Consider the following 26,282-nt stretch of genomic DNA (forward strand, 5'->3'; position numbering starts at 1 on the left):
CGTTCAAGGACCGATGTTGGCATTAATGACAACACCATTCAACAAGGTCATCTATTGTAAAGTACATTAACATTTTTGTATTCAAGTGCTTTCATTTAATGTTTGTGGGCATTCCAATACGGATCACAAGTTAAATTGGATGATAGACCGCTTTTGATTGTACACTTGTTCCCTTGCTTCACCTTGGTTATCACTTGCTCTTACTCTAGTGTGACCTTCAATGAGGTCTATCTTTCACTAGAAGGGGCACAAATAGGAGGCTTTAATTGATGTTGTGTGTCCATAGTAATCCATACTTAACACCTTCCATCTTTCCCATGTATCCACATCCCATATTCGAGTTGATTTCTATTTATCACCAGTGTCGGTTCCCTATTTTCCTCATCCTTTAGTAGGGGCCTCGAACGTTGCCCTAAGAGATTGTTGCAACAGAATAAAAAAGGACGGAGCATGAAACATATGTTAAAATGCAAAAAATTGGATAGGATAAATGAATGTACATGGACAGAAGCCTAGCCTAACCTCTACCCCCTTCACTAGCCCTCACCTAGTTCGAGCTAATATACAATCTATATAAATGAAAGGAACTTTGAATATCCCAACCCCAACGTGCAAGGAAACACTTCATCTTTAAGGAATCAATGTTGAATCAATGAAAACTTATAACCCAAGCTATATATGTAAAATTAATGATGAAAAAGGTGGAAAAGAGAGGTAGTAACTCAATTCCCACAATTTCTCCCTCTTCACATCATGACGCTCAAGGACGTTGTAAATTCCATAGTTGGTAAAAGACAATGGCATGAAATAAACCCCATGTCATGTCGTTGATCATTTACAACTACTAATTGATGGGTTAGCCTACAAATTGTTCTTCCCATTAGGGTTGTAAGCACCTAATAGGGCCTTGTGATGACCCTCCCATACCTAGGCAATGTAACTTTAGTCATATCATAATTTAGAAAGACATTTGAAGCTAATCACATTGGAAAAATCCATCCATAACCTCTGCATCAAACCTAAATCCACATGCATGAGTATGTGGAGTTAAGGTAGAGCTCTATCGCATGAATAGGATGATGGAGAGTGTTGTTCCATCACTCATTAATCACACCCCATATCTCGTCTCGTCTAGTGAATCCATCTTCCCCCTTGTCCTCATAGTACCAATGAATAGCTTCCTTGGCCCTATCCAAGGCCTCATACAAGTAACCCATTGTGGGCTTCTCACCATCAACCAAGCAAAGAACCTTCACCAAAGGTTCACTTACAGCACACAACTCTTCCAATCCCATCCAAAAAGTTTAATTGTGTCTCACAAGGTGGGTTATGGCTTGCCCTACCACTTTAGTGCTATAGACAATAGCATTCCACTCATCTGAGAGAAACATCCTCTGCAACTCCAACATAGAATTATGGAGAGATTGAAGAGAAATGAAGTTGTTTACAAAACGCGCAATAGCAGGATAGACCAACTCATTGCCCCCTGTGAATTGTCTCATGATTGTTAGAACAAATGTATGATTGCAAATATATTTTGTAACACTCCTATCTAACTCAAAAATTTCCTTGCTCCAAGGAATTTTGCCCATGTCCTATAACATCAAACCAATACAATGGGCGGCACAAGGAGTTCAATACAAGCTATGATACCTCTCCATTAGCAACTTGCTATAGCAACATAGTTAGAAGCATTGTCCATAATGACTTGCACAACATATTGTGGGCCTATCTCCTAGATAAAGTTATCCAACAACTCACATAATAACTTTGCATCTTTAACATATGCATATGCATCAATAGATTTTATTACAATGTCCCCCTAGGACAATGAACCAAGAAATTCATAATGGCCCTGCCCTTCCCATATGTTCAACCGTCTAACATAACAATGCATCATGTGATCTCCCATGGTTCCTTCAGCTCATCCAATCTCCTTGTACAATCAACATTTTCCCCTTGAAGGATAGGCCCTCTCAAGTCATTATAAGAAGGGGCCTTGTAACCCGGAGCAACAATGACAGCAACTTCAAACATGGAATGAATCTCAAACCCCTCGGGTTGTTCCACATAGATTTCCTCTTTAATCAAACCATGCAAGAAAGCGGTCTTGACATCCATCTGATGTAGGTTCCATCCTTGCAAAGCAGCAAGGGCTATGATCAAGCGGATGGTGGTGTCTCGGGCAACAGGTGCAAATTTCTCATCCTAATCCACACCTTCCTTTTGAGATAATTCTCGAGCAACAAAGCGAGCCTTGTACTTTTCAGCACTCCAATCAGCTCCATGCTTGATTTTGTAAAACCAATTAGAGGTGACAAATGATTTGTCCGTGGGTCTAGCGACCACGTCCCAGACATCATTCTTCATGATGGACTCGTATTCTTCATTCATAGCATCCTTCCATATTTTATGCTTCACGACTTCTTCGAATGATGTAGGCTTGTTTTGAATGATAGTGCTCATAATGGTCAAGTATCCCTGATACCTGGTCGGCTTCTTGCTTTCACGGAAAGTCCCTCTTGGTGCAATATGTCTCTCGACATCGTCAAGAGTCCCCCTAAGCCATGAGGGCCTCTTCCTAGAAGAGAAGGGTTCTTGAGGAAGAGGATCAATAGGATCCATAGGTTTTTCAACACCTGACATCGTTTCAACTTCTTTTTCATCCGGCTTCCTGGTGTCAGCTTCTTTATCCTTCCTTGGAATAGGAAGATTATCAACCTTGCTAAGAGCCATATCTTCGTCAAAGGTGACATCATGACTTATCTCAACTTCCCTTTGACCAACCACATAAATTCTATAGCCCTTAGAATTTTCTCTATAGCTCACAAAGATTCATTTCTTTCCAGATGCACCCAATTTGCTTCTTCTCTTTCGACACATGAAAGTATACGGGACTTCCAAAAATTCTAAAATGAGAGACATCGGGTTTCTTACCAGTGAGCATTTCTTCAGGAGTCTTGGAGTCCAATGCTTGATAAGGACATCGATTTTGAACATATACGGCGGTATTCGCAGCTTCAGCCCATAGAAACTGTTGAAAATAGCAACAAGAAATGCTAAAAATAGAAATGTTAAAAATAGCACTGCTATAAATAGCAATTCAACCAGTGTTGAACATAGCTATAAGGAATGAAAAATGGAAGTGCTAAAAATAGCATTTCAGGATACCTTCCTATTTTAGTCAATCCTTAAACTAAAATAGTGAAGTAAAATTCGAATTTTATCTTAGCAGCTGTTTGTAAAATAATTAATTAATTCATATTGAGTTAATTAGTTAAGGAAAATCAAACATGAAGTCTATGTGGGGACATGCAACAGTTTCTCCATTAATTGAGGGATTTATCCATCAGTTAAAGAGATAAGGATGAGTTGTAATATTGAGTTATAATTAGTTGGCTCAGTTAACTAAGTCAAGTCCAGTTAGATTAATTCAAACAGTTTGTTGAATTAATGTAAGTTCAGTTAGTTAATGTTTGCATGCATGTAACTACTGCACTTCAAATAACTGAGTATTCTCTCATAAATAACTCATGCATGTCAGTTCAGACAGAGACCCAGTTGAGATCAGATGGAGGGGCAGTGTACTATCAGTTGCTAGAATATTCCATTGTGAATATTCCTTGCATGCAGAAGGAATTCTTTCCTTGAGGATTGCGCAGTTACTTCTTCAAGTTTTGTGAGTGTGATGAGGCCAATTCACACATGTGGCTTCACTGGACCCCAAGAAAAACTGCACAAGGAAATAGGAGGCTTGGAGGGCTTGAGGAGGACATATACTATGTCTATTCAGTCTATGAGTTGTATTGTTTGATTGCAGAGAGAGCAAGATAGCTTGAGAGCTGATTCTTTTTGTAACTTGAACAAGATTTCCACTTGTATGATAATACAGAGTTGGGGTTTTAGGTTGAGGCTTTCCTCGGGTTATTTCTTCTGTGTTATGTGTGATTGATTTCTCATTCTCAGTTATATGTGTTCTCTTGATCTTGCTCAATTCGATTAAGCTTCCGCAAAGTGTTGTAGAAGTAGATCTTGTATTGTGTTTTAGTATATTACATAATCTGTTGATCTACAGTGGGAATTTCTACATGGTATCAGAGCAAAGGTGATCAAGGCGAAGAACAGTATACAAGAAGGAGAAGTTTGAAGTTTGTGGTTCCTGAATATAGAAATCAAGTTCTTATCACATCTCAATTTCACCTATGGCGTTCAGTGGTTTAAGACTCGAGTATGCCCTTGATGGCAACTCGAATTATATAGCCTAGAAGGATCGCATGGAGGCAGTATTAGAAGATAACGGTCTAAAGGACTTCATTGATCAAGAAGTCCCCAATCCGACTGATGCTACTCAACTGGCAGAATGGAAGAAATGTGTGGCTATAGCAAGGAGAATCCTCCTGGAGGGAGTTCGAGACCACATTGTCTCGAGCCTCCATGGAAAGGAGACACCGTTTTCGATGTGGAAAACATTGAAAGATTTATATCAAAATAGCAGTGATCAGAGGAAGCTAGCACTGAAAGACAAGCTTCGTAAGATCAAGTGTGAAAAGAGCGACACGATCTCTACATATCTGAACAAGCTCACCACCTGCAGGGATGAGCTCGGAAGTGTAGGGATCACAACCGCTGATGATGACATGGTGAGTCTTGCATTCCTCGGTCTTCCTAAGAGCTAGCATAACTACCAAGACTCGGTTAATGGAATAGAGAAACTGCCAGATTGGGAACGACTTTGGTCGGATCTGATGCAGGAGGAAATAAGAAGAAGCACCAGAGATGGATCCTCATAGAAGCAAGATGATGAGGAAAATCTAGCCTTAGCAAGTAAGGTGAGGAAATGGAAAGGGAAGGCGTCCCATCTGAAATCCAGTTCTTCCCGTGGTGGGAAGAAGATTGACAAATCGAAAGTGCAATGCTTTCATTGTCATGAAGTGGGCCATTATGCTACGAATTGTCCACAAAAGAAATCCAAGAAGGATTCCTCGAAGGGATCTGATGGCGAGGCACTGTCCTCACAGTTTGAGCTGGATTTCTCGCTTATCACATGCATGGTTTCATCCATGGTGGGATGTGTGTGGTACCTGGACAGTGGAGCTTCATTCCACATGTCAGGTGACAAGAATTTTTCAGTACCTTGGACGAGAAGGATCTCTAGATGCGGATCGAGATGGGCGATGATGGAAAGCACTGTGTTTCAGGTGAAGGTACGGTTATGTTTCAAAGGAAGCATGGAGCGCCCCTCACCTTGACTGATGTAAAGTATGTACCAGGTCTGAAGAAGAATCTTGTGTATGTCGCTATGCTAGAAGATAAAGGCTATGATGTAGTCTTTAGTAAAGGATTGGTATTCCTGAGGTATATCGGTACTGGACAGACAAAGCGAATAGGGATTCGAGTCAAGAATCTCTACAAGCTGGACGTAGATGACTGTGTTGCATTGAGTTCCAAAGCAGAGAGGGTGCAGAGCCAAGATATTGGGGAGCTATGGCATAGAAGACTGGGCCACTTGCACCATGGAGCCCTGAAGATCATGCAGCAGATTTCTACTGGATTACCCAAGGGAAAACTTGCGCAGATGACTACATGCAAAGGTTGTACCTTGGTGAGTATGAAAAATCTTCCTTTCCGAATCGAGACAGTAAAGTTGGAGCAATCTTGGAGCGAGTTCACTCAGATGTTTGTGGACCTTTCTCTACAGCCTCCACCGCTAAACAAAGGTACTATGTTATTTTTATTGATAATTTTTCTCGTAGATGCTAGATCTACTTTATGCAAAAGAGGATCAGACCTCCTTGAGGTTTTGTGAGTTTAAAGCCTTGGCAGAGAAAGAATCTGGAAAGAAAATAAAAGCCTTGCGTAGCAACAATGGTGGAGAGTATGTCTCCGAACAGTTTAAAAACTTTTGCGCTGCAGAAGGTATTAAATGGGAATTGACAGCACCCCATAACCCACAGTAGAATGGGGTGGCCGAAAGGAAGAACAGATCGATTGTGGGAGCAACTCGAGCGATGTTGCATGACCAAAGCCTACCACTGCATTTGTGGGCTAAGGCATGCAATATAGCAGTATACTTGCAGAACAGAAGCCCACACCGTATACTGGGGATGAAGACACCTATGGAGGCCTATTCTAGGAAGCAACCTGATGTAAGTCACTTCCGAATCTTTGGATCATCAGTTTACTGTCATGTGACCAAAGATGCCAAGAAGAAGCTAGACCCAACAACTGAGTTGGGAATACTTGTGGGGTACATGGATACACCCCACAACTATCGGGTGTACCTGCCTTCCACTCAGAGGACTGTGGTACGCAGGGATCTGAAGTTCGACGAGCAGAAAGCCATGCACTTATCACTTGAGAGGGAGCTCGAGTTGCATGCAAATGAGGAACTTTCAGTTCCTAAGGAGGAGGAGCCTCAGATTGATGTGGAGTAGCCGCATGCAGAGGATCTGGGAGTGGAGACATCCACTCATGCTGATACTTCCAGAGATGGGCGGAAACGCTCAAGGGAAGCTGACAGGTTGATGCTGGATGCGCGGGAGAATGTGGGACAGCCATCTTCTCAGCGCAGACAAAGGAGGTCACCCGAGCGGTACACTGGGTACATGGCCCTAGTTGGGGAGTGTGTAGATACCGAACCTTCTTCATTCGAGGAGGCAGTGCAGCAACTAGTCTGGGTTGATGCAATGGTAGAGGAGTACGACTCTATCATTCGAAACAGTGTGTGGGATGTTGTCCCAAGGCCTCAGGGCAAGTCAGTGGTGAGTTCCAAATGGCTTTACAAGGTAAAGCAGGCAGCTGATGGCAGTGTTGAGAAACATAAGGCAAGTTTTGTTGCCCGGGGTTTCTCACAGGTCGAGGGATCGACTACAATGAGACTTTTGCTCCCGTAGCAAGGTACTCATCGATTAGATAGATGTTGGCACTATAAGCTCAGATGGGGTGGAACATCCACCAGATGGATGTGAAGAGAGCATTCCTCAATAGGAAGATTAAGGAGGAGGTGTACATTGAGCAGCCAGAGGGTTTCGAGACCTTTGAGTGTGAGTCGCATGTGTGCCGACTCAAGAGGGCTTTGTATGCGCTGAAGCAAGCACCTCGTGCTTGGTACACCAGGATCGACAGCTATTTCACCGGTTTGGGCTTCACCAAGAGTGAAGCAGATGCGAACCTTTACCACATCATGGTAGAAGGTAAACCATTGATCATTGTACTTTATGTCGATGATTTGATTTTGACAGGTGATGATCAGCAGATACAGTCTTGCAAGGAGGACCTTGCAAGAGAGTTCGAGATGAAGGACATGGGCCTTATGCACTACTTTCTAAGCATGGAGGTGTGGCAGAAAGATGGGGAAGTATTTGTGTCTCAAGGCAAGTATGCCAATGAGATACTCAGGCGCTTTCACATGGAGAAGTGCAAGCCCGTACAAACTCCTCTAGCTGGGAATTGGAGGAAGGAGGATGCTACTTCAGGTGAAGTAGTCGCTGCCATTGTTATCGGCAGCTAGTGGGTTCACTTATGTATCTGGTGAACACACGACCCGACTTATGCTTTGCGTGAACCAGCTGAGTCAAGCTATGGTTCAGCCTACCAAGCTGTTTTGGAAGGCAGCGAAGCATGTGCTGAGATACCTCAGAGGCACATCTCAGTTCGGATTGTGGTACAAACGGATAGAGGGAGTGAAGCTTTAGGGCTTCACAGATGCAGATTGGGCAGGGAGTCCATCAGACTGGAAGAGCACTTCTGGAGGAATCTTCAACCTTGGTTCAGCTGCAGTTTCCTGGTACAGCAGGAAACAGAGATCAGTTGCACTTAGCTCAGCAGAGGCTGAATACATGGCTGCTAGTCAGGCTGCATGTGAGGCCATTTGGATGCGGAAGATTCTAGTGGGATTGTTTGGTCAGAGGATGGATCCTACAGTGATCTACTGCGATAACCAGAGTTGTATCAAACTCTCTGAGAATCCAGTTTTTCATGACAGGTCCAAGCACATTGATATCCGATATCACCATCTTCGAGACTGTGTGTGATCCAGGTGGATGTTGGTGGCCACCCACCTATCCCATTTGGACCCCCACAACTGTCTCTTTCAGTTTTTTCAGTTTCCTAAATTGTAGCACAATTTACTATTTTAGCAGTTTTTCGGGTCCTGAACTTCCGGAGCCGTTTTGAGGCCTTAAACGACGTTTTTTTGGGAATCTGGGGCAACATGGGTCCATGGACCCATGTTGCCTCCCAAAGTGGTAGTACTCGGATAGATCTTTCTAACAAGCTATCGTACGCATCAAACGGAGATCGTATGCCAAAGTTACGACCCCGGGAAATTGATGTACCAATTTACCCAAACAGGGCCCACAATTTGGTGTTTCATCTTCTAGGGTTAGGTTTCGGGATGTGAAGGGTTTTCCATTGTTTCTCAACAATAAATAGGCCTTCGAGCCTCATTGTAACACAGTTCGGAACAGTTCAGAGGCATGTAGCCACCACATGTCTTCTCAGAGATAAGCTACCATCGCCCTAGCTGGTTTATTTCCATTTCTGGTTGTAAGCATATTTCAGTATTTTCCATTAATGAAATGAAGTATTATTTCCGATGCATCTTTGTGTATATGGTTATCTCTGTAATTTGTTGCGTTCCTGTTTAAATCCGAATCAGTGGTATCAGAGCGGTCTGCTTTTTCTCTGTTTTTCTTTGCATGTCCCCAACGAGGTCGGGATATAAGGAGTTAGGGCTTGAACTGGTCGAACCTTTGCAAGACCAGCCTCGCAAATCCAGACGGCCTCCCATGGCGGATGAGAAGAAAGACGAGGGGGCAGGAGATCCTATCAAAATCTTGCTCGAAGAAGCGCTCGAGCGGCAAATGAACGCGATGATGGATAGCTTTGCGCAGATCCTTCAGCGGCTACCCAGAGGCGACGCATCGTCTTCCAACAGCGACTCTGGAAATGCCACACCCTTCAAGGTACAAGTTAATTTTGAAATCCCCATCTTCGAGTGTCAAATAGACGCAGATGCCGTAGATAAATGGTTAAATCTGCTAGATGGGTATTTTTCTGTTCATGAATTTTCGAGTCGGGAAAAGATTGTTTTTGCTCTTCTCAAAGCAGCCCCCCACGTCAAGGACTGGTGGGAAACCTACTGCGAGCAGAAGGATGAAAGTACAGGCTCACTGTTTTCAGCTGCACCCACTTGGAATGACTTCCGGGATGCCATCAAGGAGCAGTACTACCCTGTTGGAAGCTATGAGGACAAATACATCAAATGGACCACACTGCGGCAAGGACGAGACCAAGATGTGCTGGAGTTCACAAACATTTTTCATACCCTTCGCACACAGTTGGGTATCAAAGATTCTGAGTTGCATCTAGTACCCAAATACCGCGACTGCCTCCATAGATACATCCAGGAAGAGATGGGGTTCTTGAACATCTCCTCACTCGGCACAGCATACCGATACGCTGTCAAAATCGAGCAAAAGTTCAAACAGAAGAAGCGAGACTTTGGATCTGCAAATCCGAAGCCCAAAGGACAAAGCCAAGGCGGGGTGACCCAAGACAACCCGTCGAAGCCGCAAGAAAATAACAACACCACGAAGCCGAAGAAGGACACAGGGAAGTGGTGTGAGTTCCACAAGAGTCCCAGTCATAACACAAGTGAGTGTCGGACCAAGCAGTCGCTGGTGGCCGAGTTGAAGGCTTCCAAATCAGATGCATGTTCTGACCCTGAGCTAGAACCCGACAAGGGGAATGGAAAAGGGAAGCAAATCATTGATGCAGATCCCAGTGCCACTGTTGCCACTGCCAAGATCCAGAAGAGGGGGAGCGTCTTTTCCACTCACAGATGTGGGTGAAGGGTTCGCCACTGCAATTCATTGTCGACAGTGGTAGCCAAAAGAACCTCATTTCAGCAGAGGTCGTGAAGCGATTGGACCTACCGACTACACCGCACCCGCAGCCGTACAGTATCGGGTGGCTTCACGAAGGACGAGATCTGAAAGTTCACCAGCAGTGCCGCCTTCCCTACAGCATCAAACCCTTCACAAACGTGGTATTGTGTGATGTTACACCTCTGGATGTTTGTGATGTATTATTAGGCCAGCCATACTTGTGGAGGCGACATGTTGTGTATGAGTCCAGGCCTCGTGCTGTCATTATTTCTTTGAATAATTCATTATACAGGATACCGGAGGTAGCCCCACCTACCGCCACATCTTTGATCACTACCAAGAAAGGCAGCAAGCTCATATCACAGACCAGGAAATTCATCTGTCTGGTCCACTCCCAAAGTAAGGGGAAGATTGTTGCTACATCCATGACCCCTGCAAAGGGTTCCTCTACGCAGCAGCAGCAGCAAAGGAATACGGTCATGACAGAACACAGGAACAACTTCTCACGCACAAGGGTACCACACAAGCTTCAAGTGGGCAACAAAGTCTGGTTGCATATGCAGAGAGAACGCCTTACCAGAACCCATCAGAAACTCAAACCACTCCGACATGGTCCTTACACCGGTACCAAGGCTACGGGAAACAATGCTTTCAAGCACAGCATTCCTCCATTCCTTCGCTTGCACCGAGTGTTCAATGTGGACCATCGCCGACCATGCTTCCCACCATTTCTGGTCACAACAGAGATTGCAGAACAGCTCACCAGAGACCCAGCTCAGCAGAAGCTTCCTCATCTCAGGGAGGAACTCAACGCAATGGGGACCATTGCTTCCTAAGGGGGGAGGAATGATCCAGGTGGATGTTGGTGGCCACCCACCTATCCCATTTGGACCCCCACAACTGTCTCTTTCAGCTTTTTCAGTTTCCTAAATTGTAGCACAGTTTACTATTTTTAGCAGTTTTTCGGGTCCTGAACTTCCGGAGTCGTTTTGAGGCCCTAAACGACGTTTTTTTGGGAATCTGGGGCACGGACCCATGTTGCCTCCCAAAGTGGTAGTACTCGGATAGATCTTTCTAACGAGCTATCGTATGCGTCAAATGGAGATCGTATGCCAAAGTTACGACCCCGGGAAATTGATGTACCAATTTACCCAAACGGGGCCCACAATTTGGTGTTTCATCTTCTAGGGTTAGGTTTCGGAATGTGAAGGGTTTTCCATTGTTTCTCAACAATAAATAGGCCTTCGAGCCTCATTGTAACACAGTTCGGAACAGTTCAGAGGCATGTAGCCACCACATCTCTTCTCAGAGATAAGCTACCATCGCCCTAGCTGGTTTATTTCCATTTCTGGTTGTAAGCATATTTCAGTATTTTCCATTAATGAAATGAAGTATTATTTCCGCTGCATCTTTGTGTATATGGTTATCTCTGTAATTTGTTGCGTTCTTGTTTAAATCCGGATCAGTGTGGTCAAGAGGATCATGTTGTTGCTGTATGTTTCGACCAAGGAACAGGATGCAGAGATATTTTGACGAAGGCATTGTCAAAATGCAAGTTCAAGTTCCACAGAGACAGGATTGGGGTTACTGATAATCCCTTTCTTGTTGAGAGGGAGTGTTGAAAATAGCAACAAGAAATGCTAAAAATAGCACTGCTATAAATAGCAGTTCAACCAATGTTGAACATAGCTATAAGGAATGAAAAATGGAAGTGCTAAAAATAGCATTCTAAAAATAGCATTTCGGGATACTTTCCTATTTTAGTCAATCCCTAAACTAAAATAGTGAAGTAAAATTCGAATTTGATCTTAGCAGCTATTTGTAAAATAATTAATTAATTCATCTTGAGTTAATTAGTTAAGGAAAATCAAACATGAAGTCTATGTGGGGACATGCAACAGTTTCTCCATTAATTGAGGAATTTATCCATCAGTTAAAGAGATAAGGATGAGTTGTAATATTGAGTTGTAATTAGTTGGCTCAGTTAACTGAGTCAAGTCCAGTTAGATTAATTCAAACAGTTTGTTGAATTAATGTAAGTTCAGTTAGTTAATGCTTGCATGCATGTAACTACTGCACTTCAAATAACTGAGTATTCTCTCATAAATAACTCATGCATGTCAGTTTAGACAGAGACCCAGTTGAGATCAGATGGAGGAGCAGTGTACTATCAGTTGCTAGAATATTCCATTGTGAATATTCCTTGCATGCAGAAGGAATTTTTCCTTGAGGATTGCGCAGATACTTCTTCAGGTTTTGTGAGTGTGACGAGGCCAATTCACACATGTGGCTTCACTGGACCCCAAGAAAAACTGCACAAGGAAATAGGAGGCTTGGAGGGCTTGAGGAGGACATATACTATGTCTATTCAGTCTGTGAGTTGTATTGTTTGATTGCAGAGAGAGCAGGATAGCTTGAGAGTTGATTCTTTTTGTAACTTGAACAAGATTTCCACTTGTATGATAATACAGAGTTGGGGTTTTAGGCTGAGGCTTTCCCCAGGTTATTTCTTCTATGTTATGTGTGATTGATTTCTCATTCTCAGTTATATGTGTTCTCTTGATCTTGTTCAATTCGATTAAGCTTCCGCAAAGTGTTGTAGAAGTAGATCTTGTATTGTGTTTTAGTATATTACATAATCTGTTGATCTACAGTCGGAATTTCTACAGAAACTTCAGAAGCCTTTGATCATGAAGCATGGCACGAACAGCTTCCACAATCGTACAATTCTTCCTTTCAACCACACCATTTTGCTCAGGAGTGTATGGTGTTGTGGTCTCCCTCTTAATGCTAGCTTCTCTGCAATAGTCATGAAATTCATTGGATTCATACTCGGTCCCATTATCAGTCCTCAATATCTTGATTCTCTTCTCGAATTGATTTTCGATCATGACTTTGAAGTGACGGAACCAGGTGAACACTTCATACTTCTTTTTCAAGAAGTAGATCCAAGTCTTGCAAGAACAATCATCTGTAAAAGTGAGATAATATAGATATCCTCCCAAATAGTTTACGGGCATCATACCAAATATGTCGAAGTGGACCAACTGCCAAATATCGGAGGTCTTGCTATTACTTGAGGGGAATGGTCCCCTTCTAAGCTTTCCTTCGACATATCCCGGACATACACGTTCATGCTCTACTTTGAACTCGGGCATCCCTGTCACCATCTGTCTTACATTGGGTAGAGCCTTATAATGAAGGTGGGAAAACCTTCGATGCCATAGTTCAGATTGTAGAGATGTGTCACAAGACATGGCCCCCAATGGACTTCCTCCAACTTGATATAAAGAGTCAACCCGGAACCCAAGAGTAAAAGCATCTTTAAAATTCTTTTTCCAAACACGTACCTTTCCATCGATGAATGCCACCTTGTAGCCTTTGTCTTCCATTGCCGAAATGGACACCAGGTTCTTCTTGAGATCAGGTACATATAAAACTTCTTGCAAATGGATCGTGTTACCCTGATTCAATTGAAGGGTAACATTCCCTACACCCTTTACGGGATAGGTGGCATTGTCTCCAAGAATAATCTCCAAGTTTGTCTCCTTCTCTATCAAATTAGAGAGAGCTTCCTTGTAACCAGTGAAGTGCCTTGAGGCACCACTATCAATAAGCCAATTTCCCAACGGGGCCGGAGGAGAGGTATTGGAGAGCGCTGATATAAGATAATACTCATCTTGCTTATTGTTAACAACATTTGATTCTTCGTACCTGGAGTTCCTTGCTTTCTTGGAGGGTTGACCATTTCCATGATTTCTTGCATTCCTCTTTCCTTTGCCATTGAACCTGCCATTCCTTTGATTGTTGTTGTTGAAGTTGCCCCTGGAGTGATTGTGATCATCATCATGTGATGCGTCCTTTCTATTTGGACACTCCTTCGCATAGTGGCCAAATTTATTGCAAACAAAGCATCTTTCCTTTCTTCCACCCTTAGATCCGAGCTTTCCTTTGAAATGACCTTTAAGCCAGAATTATTTCTCCTTTTGGCATGAGAGGAGAAAGTTGTGGGGTTGCCTCTATTTGAAGGCATTTCTTGCTCCACCATTCTTGTCTCTTCTTGAATGCATCTCGACATCAATTCTTCAAACCTTGGAATTCGGTCATTATTGAGAAGAGTGGTTCTAAATATATACCACTCGGATGGGAGCCCTCCAAGGGTAGTGATAGTTAGTTCCCTATCAGGAATGACTTCTCCAATCGATAGAAGATCATTCTTGATCTTAGTGATCCTTAAGAAGTAGGATTGAATATCCTCGTCCTTGCCCTTCTTAATATCCTTCAACTTATTTTTGAGGAACAAAACTTGATTTGCATCACTAACCTTAAACATGCTTACCAATCTGTCGTAGATCTCCTTGGAGGTGTTCAAATCGGAGATGTAGGCCACCAAACGCTTGTCAATAGAATCTCTAATAATCTTCTTCGCTTTGACTTCACCCTTAGTGTACTTGTTCTTTGTAGCAGCCGGTGCATTTGATGGAGGCTCCAAGATTTTACCCTTCACATAGTCCAACACTTCTTGTTCTTCCAATGTCAGATCAAGAGACATCTTCCATCCGTGATAGTCAGACTTCTCACGGAGCTTGTCTTCGGCCGGGAAGTGGGATGAGGAACCCATTGAGCCTTTTGTCCTTTCCAACTGTCTTTGGTGATTGCTCTTTCACTCTTGCTTGGGTTTTGTCTTCACCTCACCTCTGATACCATGTTAATTTTGGTATGTTCTATGCTTAAGAGCAATTTACTTCAACTTTCTTATTAGCCCAATATCAATTTCCAGAATAACAATCACATCAGCATGATAGTAAAATGCAAATAGAACATAAATATAAACAGTAGAAGACAAGCCAAGACAAGAGGACACAAGATGTGGCACCAGCCAGGGACAAACCCCAATGCGGGGAAACCCTTGATCAATTCTTCTTATATTCTTCAATAATTCAGCAGAGAGAGAGAGATAGTACAAATATACAATTCTGTAATTTTATGACAGCAACTGCAAAACCCTAACCAGCAAAGTCAAAGCTGGTCAAACAGGTCAGATTTGACCTCTAAACAATCCCGGTCAATGCTCAATCAACTCGGCCTCCAACAACAAGAAGAGGCAGCCCAAAACAGTCTGAAATATCCAGTCAAACTTCAGTCAACTCTGGTCAAACCTGTGGTCAGCCTTTTGACAGTCAACGCTGGTCAACGTGGGGTCAAAATGTGGTCAAAGATTCAAAACTGCTGCCCAGAACTGCAGCCTGCCTAGGAGAGGCAGCCTAACCCAATCCGCAAAAGAGAAGAGTCAACGCTTGGTCAACGTTGTCCAAAAGTCACCCTGCAGCTTCGGTCAACCTAGGTCAACGCTGCCCTAATCAGAAAACACTTTGTCCAGCCACACATGTGAGAGAGATGCTGCTCCTTTATGCATACCCAATCAAGAGAGGAGAGAGGAGATATGAGATGAGATGAGTGAAATAATGCCACAAGGTCCCCTCCTTTTATATGCAACGTTGAGGATAAGCTGGGGGTCAAAATAACTGTTTTGCTTGCTGGCCAACCTTGACAAATTGTCAAGAGTACAAATAAATTCATATCTCCATGAATACATGTCAGAAATTGGAATCGTATGATCATTAGATCAATCCTACACCTCTCGGAGAGAGGAATCCAAGAAAAATATCAGCTGCCATAAATAAGTGGAGTTTGGCCCTAGTTGCCAATTTTAACAGAACTTCTATAAAATTTAGCACATATTCAAGGGGCGAACTGAGAGATGAAGCCGCCACTCATTGAAATTGTCAAATAAGGGAGAGTTGACGCCGAAATATGGAAGTTTAACCTAAATTTCCTTGTCGCACAAACTTTGCCAGACAGTTCGATGCTCCAATGTGATGATATATGTGCAGGCTCCTATGCAGCTATAGGTTTTCAGGTTACAGCAAATACCAATTAAATTTTACACACCCTAGCATCCACACAAATTTCAAAGCGAAGCGGAGGACCAACTGTCGATGAGAGCTTTTTAATTTAAACCATCAATACATAAAATGGTGTGGATATATGAAAGGTTATGTAAATATAAGTAACAAATGTATAATGAATTTAAATTTCATATATAAATTAATTTATTTAAAAAATATTATAATATTAATAATAAATATTAAAATAAAAAATCACTATAAACTTTAAGTTTAAACTTTTATATATTAATTACATATAAAATTTGATTTAAAAACTATTTATATATATATATATATAGAATCAATTATAACATTTTATATTAACTATATTTCAATTTTGTAATATATATATTATATATATATGACGAACTTTAGTGCTTTTGCCTAGATGAGCTAACATTGAATTACATTGCAGTGGAATTCGAACACAAAAATGAACTAGGTAACTTAGGTAATCCACCATAGGAGGAAAACACAATTGAAGAAAGCTCACAGAGATTTTGCAAACAAAAGTGCAAATGAGTAATACAATTATTACTATAGATTACCCGCCTCATTTTTTAAGACACAATGGACTACAGCACAATGGCTCAGTCTTCACCACAACGTGTATGTTTCTATGTGGAACAATGTAAAAAAGCAAGGGAGAACATTTGGAATCAGTATTCACTCTCTACCTCCTGATATTTAACAAAAAATACCTAAATTTATTCCCATCACCATTACATAGCTTTCATATAAATTTTGACAGGTTGGAAGTTTCAAGTGAACCATATATTTAGCTACCTACCATACGATGCCCTGATCGTGCACTGGGAGAACCTTTTAACTGTATTTGTTCCCATTGATTTGTATTCAGGTCAAGACGCCAAAAGTCCTGTATAAATTGTGCAAACAAGGAATAGTCATGTATGAAAATACCACAAAATCCTGATGCAGTATATCAATAACTAGAGTAAATAAAAGATACAAAGAGAAACTGTCAGTGAACTACCCAAATGCAATTCTCATTGTAAATTTAAACCAGGTATTTACTATTTACATCATTAGCTTCAACTAATTGGGCAAATGGATTTTATGTTCAATAGATAAATCTAGAAGAACAAATAGCAACATCATTAAATAAAATTAGTTCATATCTACTAGGCTACCGTCACCTGGGATGTGCAAATCCCAAATTCTAAAAATAGGAAAAGACAATCTGAATTACCTCAATGACTAGCTTATATAAGCAAGTGAGCAACATTAAGTTAACCATGGAATGAGGAATCTAACCAAGAGTTGTTGTCCGCTTTGTTGAAACCAAAGTAAAGAAATACGGAAAGGAACACAAAAGGCATCGCTTCATCATAATAACAATGCCAACAATTTTATCAAGGTGTTCTTCCATCATTATATAAACATGCACAAACAATCTTAAAACTTTAAATAATCCTTGAAGCCTTGTATGGGAGGACATGAAATACTTCAATAAGATGGGATAATCCAACATAGAATGGGTTAAACTAACAGATTGGATTAAAATTGGCACAGAATTGCTCGAGAAGATGGAAAAGTAGGTTGCTAGGGCTAAAATTAAGTAGAATTTGAAAGCAGCCCAAGATAGGCAGAAAAGCTATGCTGATTTAGTCAAACCTCACAGAAAATTCAGAGTGGAAAATCATGTGTTTATTAGGTTGAGGGACATTAAGTTAAACAGGGAATGAGGCAATTAACCAGAAATTGCTATATGACTGGTTGAAACCAGAGTAAAGGAGAAATATAAAAAAGAACACAGAAGGTATTGCTTGATCATAATACCAATGCCCAACAATTTTCTCAAGATGTTCTTTCATTACCAACAGTTTGATTAAAAGCTGTTCGAATTCTCTGTCCTATTATACTCGATTGAGGACAATCCATTCTATAGCGGTTATTGGATGATGTAGAGTGTAATATCACCAATTAATTGATTTTTGTTAAGAAGCATTTCTATTTTGCAGTTTGGCAATTGGGGGATATTTTGGCATTTAAACTTAGGAAAGGAGGGTTAGGAGGACCCCACTTAACCTTTTTAAGGAAAGATGGTTCCCAAACATTAGAAGAGGAAATAAATCAAAATGCAAGTGAAATGTGGAGCCACCCTAAAAGGGAATCCGTACCCCTTGGGAGAGTTCGAATTGGTGGAAAGAGGGAGAGGAGGGGACTCGACTTGTGGGGGCCCACATGGAGGAAGAAAAGGGGCAGCAAGATAAATAGAGGTAGAGGGCCTCATTTTGGGGACTTTTGCTCATTTGACAACCAAACCAGTGTTTGCTCAAGCTGTTTAGCTGCATCAACAGAGTGTTGTTCAGCACGTGAGATCTCCAAGAGGAGATCTCACCCTACCTTTGGTGGACTTCGAGTGCCATCCCTAGGAGGTGTTTCAATTCACATTGCAGAGCTGTTCCGGAGGTTATACAGGCAGATTCGTGGGTCTTTCTTAGCAGGCTGGGTGCAGAAAGGGAGTACGCACTTCCTGAGTGAGACAGTAGTGGGGCAGTGCTTTTGTTGGGCTTTGGAGAGAGGGTTGGACACTAAATTTGCGGGAGTTTTGAGGGCTGATTGGGCATATTTCTGGAAGGGTTTTGCTGTAGCCTCATCACCATTTTCCAGTGACTACATGGGCCTGCGCATAGCCTTTCACTGAGCCACACGTGGGAGCTGAGGGGTCGAGTATTTGGGGCTGATTGGAACGGCATTTGGTGGAGACTTCCAGGGGTAAATATGGCTAGCATTTAGCACCATTTTTGAGAGGGATGAGCAGTGATTTCTTCAGGTGAGCCGAAATTCCCAGTGATTGGTGGAGCAGTAGAAATTGGGGTCAATTTTGGGGGTCAGAACTAAGCCAAACCCTTTCTGAGTTTTGGTGGGTTATTTGAGAGGAATCCAGGGTTAATTTTCCGAACTTCTCTGAGCACCGGAAGTGGGTCAAACAGCAGGTATTTTGCAGCAGACAGTGCAGTTCCTCCAGGGCAGCGCAGGGCACAGCTGAAGTTACACATTCCAGCATCTGGGAATTGCACTTTCCCACCTAGGGCTTGTATAGCTTGCCTTTTTGGCAAGCCCAGGTGCACTCATACCAAACCCCCATTGTATTACAGTTGTATTTAATAAAATGGCTCAGATGGGTGTTATTGCTGGTGGTATTCCGGGTGCTCGGTTATATATTTGAATTTCTTTGTGTGTATGTTCATATTAGCTTTGCTTATCACTGCATTTTCCTAGTAGGAATATTACATAGAGTAGAATGAAGTGCGATGGAGTTAAAGAGGTCAAGGTTATGAATGAGCTATGCAAGGCTAGTTGTGATCCAGACATAGGATGTTCATTTCAGTCAGATTTGATTCATACAAAGATATAAACCTACACAATCAAAAATAATCTTTTAAATAATTTTGAAATCTTGTATGGGAGGACATGAAATACTCCAATAAGGCAGGATAATCCCATGGACCAAATTACACTTGACCCAGAATTGCTCAAAGAGATGGAGAAGCACATTGCTAGAATTAAGAAGAATTTGTAAGCAGCACAGGATACGAAAAAAAACTATACTGATTTAAGAAAAATTAAAATCTCACAAAGATTTCAAAGTGGACAATCATGTGTTTCGGAGGGTGAGCAGCATTAAGTTGAACTGTTTTATCCCTATTACATAACATCTCTCAGGCTGAAAACTCACAGCATTAAGATGTGGAAAACCTCTAGGAAAGAGGTGAATATTATGTTTTGCATTAAAGTCAATTTGTGCCAAAAATTTTCACAATCATGTCTTTCGTGGGCTGAATCCTAACAAATTTTCACTGAAATTATGGAATTATGCCAAGCTAGCTCTGAGATACCATGGTCCTTTTGATATTATTAAAAAGATAGGGCCAGTTACATGTAAACTAGAACAGTCTCCTAACATTATAGCATATAATGTATTTCATTTTTTTCTCTTAAGAAATGTGTGTATGGTTCTAATCACATGATAGATTGAACACTGATTTGGGCGGACTGTCCAAGGTATCTAATCTAATTTTGCTTGGACAGTTCCACATTATAAATATTGTATATATGCAATAAAAACTTACGTGGTCATGTAAAGCCCAATTGAGGACCCAAGGCCAAGACCCCTATAGTGAATATCAATGTGAATAGCAAGCTCTGTAAATATCATGCCTTTCCTAAGTTGGACCTCATGAGTTATCAAATATATATAACGTTAACATACAATGACTATGAGTACAAGAGTGATTGCAACTTAACACATGGAAATTGGCACAAGAAGAGAAGTTGGAATATAAGTCACCTGCTAAACTTCATATGTGCTTTGACCAAGATTCACCTTGGGTGAAGCCAACACCTCCCCACATGCATGCAGATATGCCTTGCAAGTATACATATTATTTTGGAATGGCTTGGAAGGTATGCCTTACTCTTCATTCTCCTCAATACCCATCTGGGTTGTTGATTTACACCTACACTAGTCATTTTGACATATCCACCTAGCATTTTTTTGCTCTTATCCATCAACCTTTGTTGACTGCAGGGATTCCCTCCACCATTCCTCCATCTATGAGAGTGCTTTGACATTGCCAAGAAGGACCGGGGCTATTGCTCTTTCTTGTTGTTGTGTCTAATAGTTGGGAGGAAATGGGCTATACATGGGCAATGCATGAATGCAAGAGGAAACCCCAATTTAGTAGGAAAAATTATGGTATGGACCTAGAACAGGTTGAGCCTAATATGTTAATGCATGAATGCAAGAGGAAACCTCAATTTAGTATGAAAAATTATGGGATGGACCTAGAACAGGTTGAGCCTGAAATGCTTTGAATTTAATGCCAAGGGGGTGATAGTGAAACGAAGAATCAGAAAAGGCTTGAGTGAAGATTCTAGAGAGGGGCTATGGCACACTATTTTCTAGGCCACATCTCATCACAAGAGAGTGGAAGAATATATATTAATGGAATGACTCTCTCCTTTCATAGTCTGGAAAGAAAGATAGTCTGGTTTCACTGTGCTTGCGGTGTACCATTCAATGTGTTTCGCTCTCCCTATTGACATGATATGGTTAAGGCCATCAATGAAGCCCCAACTATGAGAAAGCTAAAACAGTGTTATTAGAAAGAGAAAAAGCCAAGGTTCAAAGAGCTTTGACACATTTTACAAATGAGTGGGTGGATTGTTGGGTATCCATTGTATCAGATGGGTGGACAAATGTTAGAAACCAACATTTGATAAATGTTCTTGGTGTTTCTGCTAGTGGTGCAGTGTTTATTGCATGTCATGATTCCTCCATCAATGCAACTTACCAAAACATTGCAGATCTCCTATTGCAATCAATCAAAGATGTTGGTCCTAATAATGTGGTTCAAGTGATCACTAATAATGCAACAAATTGTAAGGCAACAGTAAAAAATATTGAGCATACACATCCACACATCTTTTGATCCGCGTGCTCGGTGCACACATTGAACCTTTTGATGCATGATATTGTGAAGCATAAAGAATGTGGATGGATTAATGAGCTTTACAAGAGAGGGAAGCAACTCATTAAATTTATCACAGGGCATACAAGGGTAAACTATTTTTATGGCAATTACTCCAAGTTGCAGTTGCTTATTCTACAAAAACAAGATTTGCAAGTTATTACCTCACCTTTAAGCAGCTAGTGAAGGTGAGACAAGTTTTAACTAATACGGTGACCTCTGAATCATGGGATGACATTAACACTGATAGAGATAGTGCTAATGTAGCCAAGGACACTATTTTTGACAGTTACTTTTGGTCACAGATTAAATACGTTTTACAATTCACTAGACCAATTTATTACATGATCAAGTTTGCAGATTCAAATCAGCCAATAATTGGGGAGGTGTATGAGCAAATGGATAGCATGTTGGGGCAAATTAAAGACATTATTTAGCCTAGAGATATCACCTTGTACAATTATATTCGTGCAGAGGTGGAAAAACGATGGGATATGCTAAACATTCCATTACATGCCTTAGCATATGTTTTGACACCTAAATACTATCATCCATCATGGCTTTCAACACCAGCACCTGGGGGGGAGCAAGAGAAAACCACACCTAGATCCAGAGGTTCTATCTAGTTATATGAAAGCATTGGATAAATTAGTCCCTAATGAGGAGTCTACCATGCTACAGAAACATTTGAGCAACTATACGCTTAGCACTGGTCCATTTGGGAGCATGCATGCAATTAGAGATCGAGAGAATTTATCTTCTCTTGAGTGGTGGAACATGCATGGAGGTGCTACTCCACTTCTACAAACTTTGGCATTGCAGGTGCTATCACAGGTGTTAAACACTTCTTCTACATAGAGGTGTTAGAGCTATTATTCTTTCATCCACAATGTTGAAAGGAACAGGTTAAATTTAGACCGAGCAAAGAGCTTGGTTTATGTTCACTACAACTTGCGATTATTGTCACTTGTGACAAAAACCCAGAGGAGCCCAATTTGGAGGATGGAGTGTTGCGATTAGAACAACTGGAGGATGCTCTTAGCCAGGATGATGATGATCGAGTTGAGATGCCACCCACCATCTGGTCCCTTGGTTCCCAGGTTCCATGCTTCAACACCAATAGCAGGGGATTCACCTTCATCAGTTCCACTGCCACATCTTCCAGGGCCACCATCTTCACCACCTTCTTCATGTATTGTTCATGGTGGAAGGAGGAGAGCTTAGTAGATATATTCATAGTTTACTACTTTTGACATAGATTAGACTTGTAGTCTTGTTGTGAATTTAAACTTTCCTGTATTACTCTTCCTAGTTCAGTGTGTACTTGAGTCTTGGTGGTGGCCAAGTGGCCTATTTTGTAAACATTATTATTTGAATTTTGGACATGACTCATGTTGACAGTTGCTCACTTGCTAGATAAGTTACTTGAATGTTTGATGATTTTATCTTCTAAATGTTTTATGTTTTATGATATGCTTAAAAATTTGATGTATGTTTGTAATTGCTAGAATCTAGATGGTTGATGCTCAAATAATTAATCATTGATGTACAATGGAATCATGGATGCCATATCTATCTTGATTTATGTAAAAATATGCATGTTTCATGTATTCTACAACTAATTTGGTATTTTGGATGCTTTTTTAATATAAATGCAAAAAAATATAAAATATATATATATATATAGTAGATGCTTCCAAGATGCTTCGCTTCCTAAATTTTTGGGAAATTACGCTTTCGTATCCCTGCTTTCGAAAAATGTCCCCGCGTCGTCCCCACTTCGTGCAACATTGCTTGTAGGCCAACACAAGTGAGATGTGTCACTCTAAAGCATGTGTCATGCTCCAAGATGATGTAACTACGCACAACAGGTCCACATCCCTCTATCAAAACCTCCATAGACACCATCGATCCTCCTAAACAATGTACTCCACTAGGTCAGTTGGCCCTCCAAGAATACTGTCAAAAGCCCAAGCATCCCCAAGCCAATCTCCAATCCTCTAACAAAAATCCAAGCTACCACATGCCTACTAGGGCCTAATACCCTCCTCCAAGCTACACAACACTCCTCATCTCGTCTAGGGCACTCCCCAAGCAAGTGGATCCTTCATGAAACCCTAATGAATGGCATCCACCCAATTGTCAAGAGAACACCAACACCTAAGGGAAGAACATTAAGCCAGCAACCATAAGGTCAAGCATCAACTAAGCAAGCTATCACAACTATGCAAATCCATCAAGGACTATCTCTCATGTGCCCATCCATATTGAACCATCTAAGAGTTGAACATACACCATGCATCGTAAATCTCATGAAGCACCAAAACCATGGTGTAAACATGTTTAGAGTAACACCGAAAATTAACAAAACATAAGTGAGACACTCAAAAATAAAGAAAATGGTAATTGTTAGCCTAGATTTCTTGTTATGTACCATTTAGTAGGTGTTTTCATTCAATGTATTTTTGTTTATAGCCATTGTAAGTAAAGCACGTGGTCAATTTTTTTTATGTCATCCCATAGAGTCATGATTAGTTGCTGTGCATCTAACCCCACCAGTTGCATAAGACAAACCTCTATTGGGCAAAAAGAAGCCCCCTTTCCAAAACAGAGGGTTGTCATCATGGGTGGAGGCATCATCACTAGTGGTGGTCAACATAACTCCATTTTGGTGATGTATATAACTGGTGTGCTACATTAATCAGATTACACAATTATTTATACTTGTATTTATGTACTCCCCCACATATTTAACATGCATACTCCATTTAGTTGGCAATATCTAAATTCACAGCCATGGGGAAAATCTGTGCCCAATGACTGAACCATTTATCCAAATAAAGTACAAAAAAATAAACACCTTGTAATGGTGAAACCTTTCTTGATTTGGAGATGTGAATTCACCACCTGCAAAGCAAATGACAGTGACGACTTCAAGCAACCTTTCAAATGTAAGATAGAAACGTGCAAATCAATACTAACCTTAACTGTATGCTATATGGACTAGTAGTTCAAGCAAATCTCATAATATTCTCTTACCAAAAATAAATAATGAATTTTTCCATGCAACTGCCTGATGAGCACTGCGAGGGGGTGGAGTATTGGGACTAGAAATCAGCTTCCATTCTCTTTTTTCAGCATTGTACCTATAAAGATCTCCATAGACAAAGGTCTGCCAACAACCGACATTGAAAGCCATTGCCATTGAAAGATTGATTTACATCCACATAAGCTCAATAAATAGATATCAATCACAAACCCTCTGACCATCTGCATCAATACATTACCTTATTCCCATTATAAAATTCACCCCCATATATAATCAACTCAGTCTCCTTTAGAGGATTCACAGTTACCTGCATTTTTAATGACAATAATTACTTCTCTTGCATGTAAAATGAGTGTGCAAAATGATAAGAATCACAAAATGACAAAATGAGCTGAATTTGGAGAGGTTACAAATTTTGTTAGCATCTTTTCTGATGACCCAAAACGAGAGAACCTTTACTAACACAAGTGGTTGAACAAAAATGCCCCATGATTGGCCCAACGAAGAGAATCTTGTCAGTCGTTTGTTGCTCCAACCTTGTTGTCCATTAACCATCAATATCTTTCATTGCCTATATTTAGGTATTTTCCATTCTTTGCAATTCTATTTATAGACTGATTGATTGGTTGACTAGAGATTTGTCATCAGTGAATTATTTTCATTTAAATAATGAGTTGAGTGGCATGTGATGGCATGTGTTCACCACAAACAAGGTGGGCTCGTCGTGTGGCCACCACATGGAGTGTGCTTGGCATGTGTCAACCTAGTCTCAGACATATGGCACCTGTTACTTGAGGAGTTACATAGAAAAGCGTGTTTTGTGTATTCACATATGGCCTCCACTCGGAGTGTCAGCGGAGTGTGTTGGCATGTGTCTACCTATTCTTCACACATATGGGGAAAATTCCGTGGATGTTACACTTTTCTATTCTTGAACAATCGTGTGTGCATGGACCCCTCTTTTATTCTACTAAAAGAGATGCAGGGCACATTAGCAAACAAGCAATCAATGTAATTGTTCTTTCGGTGGTTAATGAGATGTTAAATGATCATTGCTATAGATTTCTGAACTGTTGGCTTTGATTTTCAGATTTCATATTTTTCAGATCTACACTGTCACTAAGCAGATTGATCTCAAATTCTGATATGCAGTATCTACACTCGTGATCTTTACTTTATTCTTTTACTTTTAAGTTTTCAGAAATATTAAGTTTGATTACTGATCTTAACATTTTCAGTTTCAGCTGTCGGGTAAAATCTAAGTACAGATCTGCTATCATGAATTAGAAATTTTAACATGTTATCAGAGCCGTATTATTGAACTTCTTCCATCCACTGAAGAAAGATGGCAGGTACCTGTAAGAGAGAGTTGACAGTGGAGGATTTCAACAGGTGTAATGCCCAACAAGATCCAATGATTGGAATAATCCATGCCTTAGAACAAATGTAAGGACGTGTGAGACGTTGAACTATTGTTTATGCTTACAAAGGGAAAATTGAACCTATGATTGGTTGTCGATTTTAGTTGAACTAGTTTTACTTTGACTTGTGATCCAAGGTGTTACCTATTATGAGGTACCCTATAGTTTTTCATGACAACACCATTGTAAGACCAATGAGGTGCAAGTTCAAAAGCCTTGAAAGTCATGTGGATGATTTGTTAAAATCTGAAAGTTCTATGCAGAAATTTAAGAATTCTTTGCAGAAACTTGAAAGTTCTATGCAGAAGACTGAATGTACGTTGCAGAAAACTGAATGGAACTTAATATACTTTGCAAAAAGCTGAATGTACTTTGCAAAAAATTGAATGTACTTCGCAGAAAACAAAATGTTCTATGTTGTTGCAATTACTTAGAATGCAAATTTCTTCTTCAAACTTTTCAGATCGGCAATTGTA

General features: G+C 40.8%; 1 protein-coding gene across 1 annotated transcript in view; it reads right to left on the minus strand.

Annotated features, from left to right (window-relative positions):
- Positions 1-26,282, minus strand: part of LOC149222318 (Galactose oxidase/kelch repeat superfamily protein) — a 352,563-nt gene that overhangs the window by 273,662 nt on the left and 52,619 nt on the right. Inside the window, exons 3-6 of the mRNA XM_089385362.1 lie at positions 24,624-24,692; positions 24,376-24,508; positions 24,197-24,243; positions 16,629-16,715 (exon numbers count right to left, since the gene is read on the minus strand). Coding sequence (XP_089241488.1) covers positions 16,629-16,715; positions 24,197-24,243; positions 24,376-24,508; positions 24,624-24,692 — 336 coding nt within the window. The remainder of the gene's footprint in view (positions 1-16,628; positions 16,716-24,196; positions 24,244-24,375; positions 24,509-24,623; positions 24,693-26,282) is intronic.

The sequence above is a fragment of the Pinus tabuliformis genome, chromosome Q (genome assembly GCF_031772625.1).
Source record: "Pinus tabuliformis cultivar Carrire ecotype Pingquan chromosome Q, CPIR1, whole genome shotgun sequence".
NCBI classification, from domain to species: Eukaryota; Viridiplantae; Streptophyta; class Pinopsida; order Pinales; family Pinaceae; genus Pinus; species Pinus tabuliformis.